At 36.2% G+C, this 12,854-nt stretch overlaps 1 protein-coding gene across 1 annotated transcript in view; it reads left to right on the top strand.

Moving 5' to 3' along the window:
- Positions 1–9,036, top strand: part of BMP5 (bone morphogenetic protein 5) — a 53,979-nt gene extending 44,943 nt beyond the window's left edge. Inside the window, exons 5-7 of the mRNA XM_032183494.1 lie at positions 2,590–2,666; positions 4,537–4,647; positions 8,416–9,036. Coding sequence (XP_032039385.1) covers positions 2,590–2,666; positions 4,537–4,647; positions 8,416–8,565 — 338 coding nt within the window. The 3' untranslated portion in view covers positions 8,566–9,036. The remainder of the gene's footprint in view (positions 1–2,589; positions 2,667–4,536; positions 4,648–8,415) is intronic.
- The last annotated feature ends 3,818 nt before the right edge of the window (positions 9,037–12,854 follow it).

Raw genomic sequence — 12,854 nt, forward strand, 5'->3', positions numbered from 1 at the left:
GAAAAGAAAAGAAAAGAAAAGAAAAGAAAAGAAAAGAAAAGAAAAGAAAAGAAAAGAAAAAGATATTCAAATAGCATGTTACCAATAAAAGGAAAATTTGGATGGGTATTTTTAATGATATCTCATTGAGTCCATTCTGGATCTGATTTGGTCCAACATTTTATTGGTAATTTGAATGATGGATGACTCTCCCCAGGTCTGGTGTCCTCTGTGAACTTGCTGAGAGTACACTCTGTCCCATTGTCCAGGTTGCTAACAAAGACATTAAACAGTACTGGCACTGGTACTGGTCCTTGAGGGACATCCGTAGCAGCCAGCTGCCAGCTGGACTTCGTACCACTGATCACAACCCTCTGAGCCCAGCAGTCCAGCCAAGTTTCCACTCGTTATATTCTTTACCCATTCAAACCATATCTGATCGATTTGGCTATAAGAATACTATGGGAGACCATATCAAAAACCTTCCAAAAAGCAATGTGAACACCCAGTTCTGACCAGCCCACAAAGTTAGCCAACTCATCACAGAAAACCGTCAGGTTGTTTAGGCACAGTTTGGCCTTCGTAAATCCAAGCTGACTGTTCCCAAACACCTTCTTGTTCTTCATATGCCTTGATGTGACTTCCAGGAGGGTTTGATACACAGCCTTCCCAGAAACTGAGGTTAGGCTGATTGCCCTTCTTGAAGATGGGTGTGACATTTCCCATTTCTGAATCATGAGAAATATTCTCCAGTCACTACTCCAGAACACTCAAAATGTCAGATAGTGACTCTGCAATGGTGCTGGTGATTTATATAAATACAAAACAATCCTAAAATGACTAGGCAGCATTACATCACAAAGGGAATCTGAAGTTGATCATTCAGCAGTGTGATTTTGCTTTAAAATTCCCATTCTGTGGTCTACAGCTGGAAAATCATCCAGAAGTCATAGGAAATAATTGTTTTACTTTACATCACACTGTATTCAGTTTTGGCTATCACATCTTCAGAAAGTCACAGAGAAAGTGAGAAGAACTCAGAGAAGCAATGGTACAGTTGACAAGAAGCCATTGGTAAATTCACAGAAAAGATCATTTAGGACAGTTATTTGGAAGAGTTTTCTACAAAGATAGAGAAGCACTGCAACAGGTTATCTCAAATGCTATATATTTCACTGCCTTGGAAGTTTTGGACTATACATTAGGCAAACAATTGTCAGCAATATTCTATATATACAATTCCATGTTACAGCAGAAAGATGAACTAAATCATCACTGAGACTTTTCGCAGCCTACAAATTCTATGATTTCACTGTACTTAATTGTGAGCTTTAATTAATGAGAATATTAATATTTCTAAACATATATGCAAGCTTTTAATTCAATCAAGCTGTAAGAAGCCTTGCAAGATCAAAGTACAAATTCTAGAAGAACCTTCTACTCTCTTCTACAGTTTCTATGGCAAGTCATGAAGTTCAGTCAACAGAAAGCTCTTCCATGTTATAACAGGGTGCAATGAAAATTGTGTGGTGTTTTTCTTTTTCATTTTAAATGAAAAAGAACACTCTTTCAATTTTCCTGGAACTTTTAAACAGAGACCACCCCATTTCAGCTTCATTTTTTTTTTTAGTGTTAAGAAACTTTATTTTAAAAAAATCTGTTCCTGAAAATGAAGATTTTGTTTGTTTTTCATTTATTTTATTTTATTTATTTATTTATTTATTTATTTATTTATTTTCTGTCAGAATAGTTATTTTGGTCAAAAAAAACCACATTTAAGCATTCTCTAAACAGAACCCTGCTCCATCACATGCGTCACTGATTGCATCACTCAAACAGCTCTCTAAACCAATTCTGGGCTGCTAATGGGGTGAAGGCATGTCTACACCTCCTTCTTTTCCTGTTCCTCAGGGGCAGTGGGGAACAAATACTACATTTTCTCAAGGCTTAAGATTGTTCTGGAGAAGCACATATGGAAGGTTCTGCATGTCCTTTGATCCTGACATATTTCTGACACTACAGAAACATTCAAACCTTGAAAGAGCAGCTGCTATTCTACTTGTGTGTATTAATAGATTTAAAACTAACGATCATTGACTGGTAAATGTTTCCAGAAAATATGATTTAAAAATGAGTGCAAAACATGCTAATAATAGAATTTTGGAAGTTTTGTTGTTTCAGGACAATTTTTGTCTTTGTTAATTTATCTTTTGAACTGGGCTACTTTCTTTACCTGATGATTAAACTTGTGCCAACAAGCAGGAGACTTCAGTTTACCTTAGGCTGTCAGTGTCCTCCTTTAATTACCTATGTGAATATTATAGGATTTGTTACATAGCTAGAGAGCAAACAGATCGTGTGAACCTGTTTTCCCTAATGCTGAGTGTGTCATTTCTTCTGTGTACAACAATTGCATCAGGCTGATACTGGTGATTCTGAATTTCCTAGTTTATACTGACAATATTACCAACTCTAGGAGGATAAATGACAGTATGCTTGTACCTTTTTACAATTTGGTCAGGAGCTAAATCTTGTCAGTTCTAGCAATGTATTTTGTTTTTTGTTTTTCTTTTTTTTTTTAAGTTATTAATTTTTATTCTCTTCCTATAGATTATAACACAAGTGAGCAAAAGCAAGCATGTAAGAAACATGAACTTTATGTGAGTTTCCGAGACTTGGGATGGCAGGTATGGTTATAAATTCTGTTTCCTATTAGCACTAAATGGCACAATCTATTTTACTGTCTCCCAGTATTTACAGTCTGTTTTTCTCATGGTAATTGGTATTTCACTGATGAGAGACAAATTCTTTAAATGCATTCTGCAATACAACCCTATCACTATCTCTTTACTTTTTTTTGGCTGCTATTCTCTCAAACATTTTGCAGATGACTGACTTTACGATCTGGATTTATTCACTAAAAGATAAATCTGGAGCATTACTCAAGATCTGAGTAGATCTGCAGTAGATAAAACCAAAATTCCCACAGCAAGCAAAGAAACTTCTGAAATTTGCACCCAAATTCTCCTTTCTCTAGTGTAAAACTCAGAGAGATTTCACTTCTTTGGGGTTCATAGGCAAGGAGAGCTTGGATCACTGCTCAATGGCCCCTACACTGATGCTAAATTGATGTAATTCCTGGGACAAACTCTCCCTGTTGTATAGTAACAAGAAAAAGAAGGTGCTTGTAGTAAAATGTCACAAAGACAGAGATAGGGCATGATGAGGAAAAGAAAACAGAGATCAGTCTAGTTTTTTGTTTGTTTGTTTTCTTTAAGATAATAAGCAGTCTATAAAGAGAGAACAAGAAGGGCACCAGAAGCCTATAACCTAGAAATGTTGCATATGCTGCTAAGAAATCAGAGGTATCTGCTTTCACATTTCTCTGAATTATTTCAAAAGGCATCTCCATGAGCAAAACAGACTATATAGTCTTGAGAAGAAAAAGTGTGCTTTTTAATTAAAGCTCATCCTTAAGACATCTAGCTCAGATTCTCATATGTTCTCAAGGCCCTGTCTGAATTTTGTTGTATGAGTATTCTCACAGCAGCCTGAAGAAGTAGGCAGATAGTCTTTTCCCAGGTTTGCAGAGTATAAGTACCCTGTCCATGGTGACAGAGCAGGTTTGTCATATTGACTTGGGCTCAGGCTACTGAACAAGTGAGCCATTGTCCCTCTATTTTTGTCAGGTATCACAAGTTCTTTCATTTTTGAAATGTGAAATTCTGATATGCACCCCAATGCACAAGGCTCTTAAATCTGTCAGTCAAGAAAGAAAATCTTTTTTTTTTTTTTTTTTTTTTTTTTTTCTTCCACAAAAAGCACTTGAAAAATTCAGAGTTTCTGTTGGAGAGCCAAAGTTACGCTGTATAATAGTTGATCTGTGAGATTCAGGGTGGAATCTCAAGGTAGAAAAAGAAAAAAAAAAACATGAAATAGGTACTTACTTCTCTCCCTTTTTCCCACAGCAACTCCATTATCTTTGCCTAACAAAAGAATTCAGCAAATTAAACTTATAGATTTCATTAACATTTTAAAATATTTTCCCTCATGTTATCTTTTCCCTATGCTGTTTGTGTTGCTAGACATTCTCAAAATACATGATTCAGTGCCATTCAACTGGGTAATCTGTAGTAACCATTAGTCTCATGAAATTATACTATTAATGGTATTGAATATGATGAAGAAAGAGGCTAAATTTTAATTAATTTTGTTACACAAAAAAGCATCCAAGATTTTCACTCTAGGAGGAAAATTATTTTAACAAACATGTTTGGGCCTTTAATTCCTGTTACAGCCTCACTAGTTGGTATTCAGCACAGATTTCTGTTTAATCTAATTGTCATTGGAGTTTCGCAGGAACAAAGCAAATGCTTTTCTTTTTTTCTTTTCTTTTTTTCTTTTTTCCTTTTTGGCAAAAAAATATTTTAACATGCCACATTCTGAAGTTCATTTTGTCCTTGGACAGGTCTTAGTTAGCTTGATATAGTTTTATATTTTCTGAGTGAGGAAAAAACAACAAAAAAAAAGGAGTGGGTTTATTTGTTCTTGTTTTAGGACTGGATTATTGCACCAGAGGGCTATGCTGCATTTTACTGCGATGGAGAGTGTTCCTTTCCCCTCAATGCCCACATGAACGCAACAAACCACGCCATCGTTCAGACACTGGTATGCCTCTGCCTATGTTATACTTGTCTATTTTGCACTCATGTCTTGGGACAGGGCTTGTCTCTTCCTCTGCTTACTACTATTGAACCTTGATTATTTCTATAAATAATTACCCACTTCAAAAACATGATTTGATGATTACAGTGGAGAGCAGATGAACTGTCCAGAATGGTCTGTGCGATAGGTTTCCATTGCATTTCAAAAGCAATAATACATCAAAAGACCATGTCTTATTATTGGAGAATTGTGTAGACAGGAACCAAATGGGGCCCCTGCTCCCCCTGAGTTTTTTGTAGGTTATTGAAGCTCCATGTTAACATCTACATAATATACCTTCCAGAATTGTTGACATTTGGCCACTCTGTGGACCTCTATTGTCAACTGTTGGCAGAGAGCTTTAAAATGTAATTTAATGTGATTCTTTGCAAACAGATGCATTTGCATGTAGGAAATTGTCTTCAGTTATGCCTGGCTGACAAATACAACTTATTTATAAGTGTGTTTGGATTTGTTGCTCTGCCTGGTACATGTAAAAGATTTGCAGCCAGCCTTTTGCCTCTGCCAGTTAGTCCTGTGCACCAGCCAGAGCAGCCAAAAGGATGATCTTAGTTGGAGCAGCTGGCCATTCCTCTTCCAGCCCAGAAGTGCTCAGCTATGTTTTCGAAAACACAGCACCTCCAGAAATCAAGACCTTTAGAATGCAATGCTATGGGTCTGATGTCTGGTTATGATTTTTCACTTGTGCCAGCTGAAGAACAGTCTCTGAACATCATTGCTATTAGCAGACTGATTATGCAACAGAGAAATTAGATACACAAGAAAGCAGTGGGGGGATGAAATCAGGAAAGAAGATTTCCATCATTAATGAGTTTCTGGAAACATCAAGGCACTTGACTGCAAATAGAGAAACACAGGTTTAAGCTTCACTCTGATTTAAAGTGATGATAGAAAAGTGTCTTGACCACCTGACTATCCTGGTGAGTCTGTGTTGCTTGTTGGTGATCTTTGATTTTGAAAAACAAACAAACAACAACAACAAAAAAAAACACTTGCTTTTCAAAAGCCTTTTCCTCTTCAGAAAAGTGTGCAGCTTTACCCTCCTGAACAAAACGAAAAGTCAAGAAAACAAAACAAAACCCCCAAGCAAAGAAAGTTTGGTTTTCCCTGCTTGTTTCTGACAGTATTTTTTTTTTTCTTGTGAATGTTGCTATCTTAAGTGAAATGGACATTCTTAGAAACTCAGCATGTGCTGAGACCTTTTCCTTTCCATTCAACATCTCATTTATGCATCTTCTACAAGTCCAACCACCAGTGTGACATTATTCCTTTATCCCAGAACTAAAGTCAGCAAGATTCACAAAAAGAAGGGAAAAAGTCAGAGTCTGGAAATATACAGAAGAATCGTGGTAAGAGTTTCAGGTGAAGTGGAACATCAAATGCTATTTGGCAAGGAATATAGTAATGTGCCTAGGAGATGATGAAGAACAGAATACATGCAGTCCCAAACTGCAAAGAAATAGGTCAGCAAAGCAGAAGTTTAGTGTTATGTAAACATTTCCCAGAAAATTTGCCAATATCAGTGCAATCCCCAGGTTAGAGTTCCCTTCTATAATTATGGGCTTTTAAATAAGAAGTGGACCAGTGCTATTTTCTCTTGTATGTCTAATCTTTCCAAAAATGCTTAATTTACTATGGTTAAGAAATTTGTGTAGATCCTCCACTTTTTATTTACTTTATTTTATTTTATTTTATTTTATTTTATTTTATTTTATTTTATTTTATTTTATTTTATTTTATTTTATTTTATTTTATTTTATTTTATTTTATTTTATTTTATTTTTAAATTGGATACTTAGATTTTCCCTCCTTTTTATGGCCTTTTTGGAATTGTGTGTCTCCCACTGCATGTACTGTATATGCATTCAGTTGTGCAGCCAAAAAATCATGAGGCTAATTAAATTTTAACTGCACATAAATTAGATGAGATAACAGTAGTTGTATGCTTTCTGGTTTAAATTATGCACAATTCAGATTTACACAAGGTGTGCACATGGGGATGGCTTGGGAAACAATTATTCATACACCCCACCCTAATCCAAATGTAATCATCTCCCAGCCATACTGATTACACCATTCTAAAAAAGCCCACTCTTTGGTTTGGGGAGTGATTGTTCCTTGGTACCCCTCCAAACATTACTGACTCATTTTTATTTTCTTTTCTTTTGTAACAAGCATAGGAGAAATGCTGGGCCAGTACCTCTCTCTCTTCTTTTTCTGAGGCTGAGCTAAGGCAGACAGAAGACGCAGATGCATATGAATACAAGATAGACTGCACTTAATAAATTACATTAGCTTTCTTCTCCTCCCATCAGCCACTGAAAAGGTGCTGGCATAGAACCGACCTCATGGTCACTCAAGTCAGAGGGTCAGCAGGTAGACCCACTGATTTCTAGGCTTTTGGAATTACTGCCTTAATAACGATGCTCACTCTTTAAAAGGCTGTGAGCATCACTGTCGTGAAGGGCTAGCAGGGCCAAGGGGCTCCTTTCTGGGGTAGCAGGGGCTGGCAGAACCAGCACTGATGGTGGGGCAAACATCTGCTTAGACAAGGCACAATCATTCTTTTCTCCAGCGCTTTGCTATTCATTTGTTAAACTGTTTTTAAATGTGTGTCTAAACCCTTTCTAAATTGCTACTTCAGGATTTATTATTGCTCATTTCAAAAGACCTTCTCATGGTAACAGTTATGTAAAAATCTTTTCCTGATAGACTGTTCTCTGTTGTCTGGCAGAGTCTCTGGGCTTATATCACTGCAAGACAGATGGCTCTAACAGATTTACAAAGATTTAACATACAAATGAAACCTATTACTGCTGAAGACTTCATCCATGCCTTAATAATCTCTTACCCTCTCTATTACAACTCCCTCTTTTCTGGCCTCCCCAGTTTCCAAGTCTTCAGCATGTGTAGAATATTACATCCAACCTTCTTTCAAGTACAAAGAACTTGTATTTCCCCCATTTTCAGATATTTCCACTAGATCTTGTTCATTCTGGGATGCTGTTCAAAACTGTTTTCCTTCTCTTTAACCTTTCATTGATATATTTCAGCCTAGTGTACAGAAAGCCTTCTCTGTCTCCGTCCTTTCCCCATACCTTCTATCCAGCTGGCACACACATTATGAATTGATTTTGACTTCAGTGGAAGTAGAATTGGATCCACAAATACCTAGATAAAACCTTAAAATACACTCATGCTGTCTGAAAACCTACATCTTACTTTTTCGTAGACTGAAAACAGTGTTTCAGTATGAGTCTTTGCCTGCATAGCCTTTGCTGCCTGTAACAAACTTTCCTCCATGCTGAGACTCTGAGAGAAAGCATTTTAGCATATGCTGGAGTCTCAGCGAGACCAAGGACATGAGCATGTGCTTCATGTTAAGCATCATCCTCAGCAGAGATGGCACTAACATATGTGTTTTCCTGAACTACAGCCTAGCTTCAACTCTTTTCTAAATTTCATCTGAAAACCAACTTTGTGTCTTGGCCGCTCCTCCTCATTTATCTCTCCATCTGCTATTATTGTATAACTCTGTCTGCATGATTGAAATCAGAGCAACATTCTGGAGGTAAGCTGTGCTTTAAAGTTGCTAAGTGAGGAAAATCTGCAACCACAGAACTCTCTGAATTGCAAAGACATATCTTGCACTGACGTTGTCCTTGTACCTCTCCGTTTGATATATGAGCTATTTATTTATCTGTCTTTCAGGTTCATTTGATGTTCCCTGATCATGTACCAAAGCCATGCTGTGCACCAACAAAACTGAATGCAATCTCCGTGCTCTACTTTGATGACAGTTCCAATGTTATTTTAAAAAAATACAGAAATATGGTAGTGCGTTCATGTGGCTGCCACTAGGAGGAAAAAAATAATAATCTAAAGCAGAGGGGTTTATTCAGTATTGTAATAAAGTCAAGATATGAGCCTTGCTGATGAAAAGGCAGTCCTAAATTTATTCAATTTCATGTCATCTCTCATTTAAATGTACAATATAATGTATATAGTAGCTTTTATTTATTTAAAAGTATATAGTTTCTTTTGTATGAGCAAAATTTCAAAACCATTTATATTATGGGTCACCTTACTATGCAGTAGAACTTCAAAAACTAATTTTTTCAATTGAACATACTGGAACATATTTCATTCCATTTCAATACTTTAAAGCAAAACCTTTGTATTAATTTTTTTTAAGTTAGAAACTCCAGAACTTCTGTAACTGCTTCATATTGTTAAAGGAACTAAAATACATTTGGTCATATTGTGCCAATGAAAACTGTGGAGGGGTATTTATTTAGAAAAAGGCACAGAAAAAAAAAATAAACAAAACTGCTTGGCTAAATGTATTTTTTCTTTTAGAAGTTCTGCTCCATTAGAAAAAGTGAAATGTTGAACAGTGTTTAAGTAAATAAATAGTAGATAGAAAATAGAAGTGAAGAGATTGCACATAATTGTTGTAACTATTTTCTTTAACAAGATGAGTGTGTTACTTCTTGGCTTGTGGGTCACAGGGCTTGCAAAAAGCCCAAAGCTTCAGGAATTCTGTGGAGACAGACTCTATCATCTCTCTCTGACTTTCCAAGTTAACACTAAAAATTGAACTACAACATTCTTACCTCAAATCACATCAGTCTATTACCTATCACATCACACTACCATGGCAAATATTCTTATAATAACACAAGGTCAAATCAAACAAAAACCACACAAGCGCTACCATTACAAAGACAAGATACTATATACTTGACCCTGATGGTGATTGTTCACAAGGAAAGATGAAAAACACCTTTCATAAGGAGCTGCTGGGTAATTTGCAGCCTACTTTTGGTCCCATCTTTCTTTCTAACAGGTTTGGTTTCAATAATAACATGCAAGATGGGGTATCTTTCCTTTTAACATCAGTTATTACAACTTTGAAAATTCTTAAATCCATACAAATAATTTTTAACCTCCCTAAATTTTCAGCCTCAAATAAAATCCTGGGGTTATAAATTGAACAATTTATTACAGATCATCATTCCCACCACTACCACCCATATGCTTATTTTGAATTTACCACATTAAAAATATTTGGACATCCCTTTGTTTTTGCGTTATCAAAATGGGAAAATAGTAACTCTGTTTTCTCTTTATTAAATGGCTAAGTATAATATGCTTTTATCATGAATTGCCTTGATTAAAAATACTTCATTTAAACAGTTCTCAGAGAGTTGTTAAAAAATGAATAGGACATTTCAGTTTCTCTTTAGACAATCTATTCATGTAAACTCTGACTTCAGTGGTTATTTAAGACATATTTCAGAAAACTCAGATTATGACACTGATAAAATCAGTGTGTGTGTGACTGTGTATGCATGCAAATGTGCAACTGCCTTTTTTTGCAGAAACTGATTTATCTTGCTATTGGAATATTACATACATCTTTTTATGCATACAATCATTTTTCTAAAAAATTAACAGTTCTAATTTCAGTCTTGGGAGTTCTTTCCCCTTGATACAACAGTTCCATTTTACACTTCAATTTCTATTTTATGCTTACTTTACCTACATATCTATGTTTAGTTGCAGTTCATGCACAAGGGTTTATGTCAAAATACTATGTCCCCAGTTGAATTACCATTTTGGAACAGCTAAATAAAACAATTTAAATTCCTCAGTTATCTTCAAAAAAATGTAATTGTTTCTGTATAAAGTGGGTAGGTGGATATGCTTTTTAGAACTTGATTTATTCTAAATAGAATTTGATGGAAACTAAGTCTGGGGTACATTAAGTAATATATTTTTAAATAATGGTGTACCATTTTGAGAATAAGAAACTGAAGATTATTGTTATATTATTCTTTAAAATATGCTGTTGGAATATATTTCTATATTTTGAGACATAATAAACCTCTAACACTATCTTGTTCTACTGTGATTTTGCTTCTGACACATGACAAAATTACACCAGCTTCATCTAGTCTCTTATAAAAAAAAGGAAAACAAGCCAGCAGTGTGTACAGGTGGCCAAGAAGGCCAGCAGCATCCTGGCTCATATAAGAAAGAGTGTGGCCAGCAGGATTAGGGAAGTGATCGTCCCCCTGTACTCAGCTCTCATGAGGCTGCACCTCGAGTACCGTGTTCAGTTTTGGGCCCCTCACTACAAGAAGGACATCGAAGTACTGGAGTCCAATGAAGCTGGTGAATGGTCTAGAAAACAAGACTTATGAGGAGTGGCTGCAGGAACTCAGGTTGTTAAGCTTGGAGAAAAGGAGGCTCAGTGGAGGCTTTATCACTCTTTACATCTACCTCAAAAGAGGTTGTAGTGGGGTGGGAGTTGGTCTCCCAAGGAACAAGGAAATGGACAAGAGGAAATGGCCTCAAGTTGCATCAGGGGAGGTTTATGTTGGATGTTAGGAAAAAATTATTCACTGAAAGGGTTGTGAAGCACTGGAACAGTCTGCCTAGGGAAGTGGTTGAGTCACCATCCCTGGAGGTATTTAAAAAATGTGTAGATGTGGTACTTAGGGACATGGTTTAGTGGTAGACTTGGCAGTCCGTGGTTAATGGTTGGACTTGATGATCTTTGAGGTCTTTTCCAACCGAAATGATTCTATGACTCTGAAAATTATTGTTTCGTTATGAGTCAGAGCTTCTAAATCTTCAATTTACTCATAATGTTAACATTATTACTATACATTCTTGGCCAAAATCATGTTTGCAGTATGCTACCAGTGACCATTTCTATGGCTTAGAAGTATTCACCCTGTGGTAGTCAGCACTGAAACGTGCTGACTAATTCCAGCAAGAATTATTTAATCTTCCTTTAAAAGCACATAGTCCTGTGATTGTGATGTTGATGAAGTCCTGTGAGTGCAATGATGGCAAGGTGAGCTCTGACTGACTGAAGTGTAGAGCATTTGCAAATTCTCTGATGTGCTATGCTGTGGACCCACATTAATAGGCTTTCTCTAGTTTGGAACTTGATGGGCATCTCTCCTTTTTCTGGAAGTCCATTTCCACAAAGTATTTATAGGGTCAAATTTTCCTGATGTTGGCCAAAAGGTTAAAATCTTAAATCATTAATTAGGAAACAGGTGGGAGAGGTTTACTGATAGTCAATAACATGCTTCTTTCAGTTTCCATTAGCCCCCCTTTTTTTTTAGCCAAAAAATAAATTCATATAAAGCTGGCTGGTAGCTGACAACATAGCAGTGCATCCAATCACTGTGAAACAACTAGAGGTTTCTCAGACAAACGTTGGCATGGATGTCTTCAAGCAAAAAGGATGATCATTCGTTGTTCTTGTTGAAAGTTTATCCTGACTAACATGTCCTTTCCAACCCTGTGACTCTTCCTTCTGCAGTGGCCTGTTTAGGTTTTTAGATACATTTGCATTTGTGTTGAGTGACTGGATAGTTAATATAAAAAGAGCCTTTTGAGAATTTCAGCTATCTTCAGGACTAAGAAACCAGTCCTTCATAGCTGCACAGGACTGTGCAGCTGTTTATTTTGCATGTTGGAACCTGCAGGACTGTAAAACAGTAGTTAGCATTTATATTATGATAGGAGCCAAATGTTAGACAATTCAGGACCTCATTGTATTAAATGCTGCATACCTGAGTGCTGTTTGTTACATCTATACTGTAGACACTGGAACTGAGGCTTTCATTAGGGACAACATAGAGGAATTACACTTTTGGGTTACAATTCACAAATTTCTGAGCAAAGACTACAAACTGAGTTTACAACAGTGGCTGCACTATAGACCTTTTCTGAGCAACTGCAGGAAATGGCAACCCATGACACTTTTCAAATATCATTATATTGTTTTAAAATTCCTATTTTTTATCATGCTGGAAAGTCAGACACTACCATTTTGGAATCAAATTTTTCTCATCCATTTTACCTGGAAAATGTTGTCTCAATTGCTGACTGCATATTTTTTCTGTTCCATTTATTCTTTTTTTTTTTTTTTTTTTTTTTTTTACTGCCTTGTCTTCTGAAACAACTGCATGGAAAATTGTCTTTGACTCAAAGATGACTCTTAAGGTAGTTTTAAAAAGCTGTTAGGCCTGTACTCATAAGATTCTGAATTGTTTCAGGAATAAGCAGAGGATTCTAATAACCAAGACTTAAATTATGTTCTTTGCAATCTCTACCAACTTTTC

The sequence above is a fragment of the Aythya fuligula genome, chromosome 3, assembly GCF_009819795.1.
Source record: "Aythya fuligula isolate bAytFul2 chromosome 3, bAytFul2.pri, whole genome shotgun sequence".
NCBI classification, from domain to species: Eukaryota; Metazoa; Chordata; class Aves; order Anseriformes; family Anatidae; genus Aythya; species Aythya fuligula.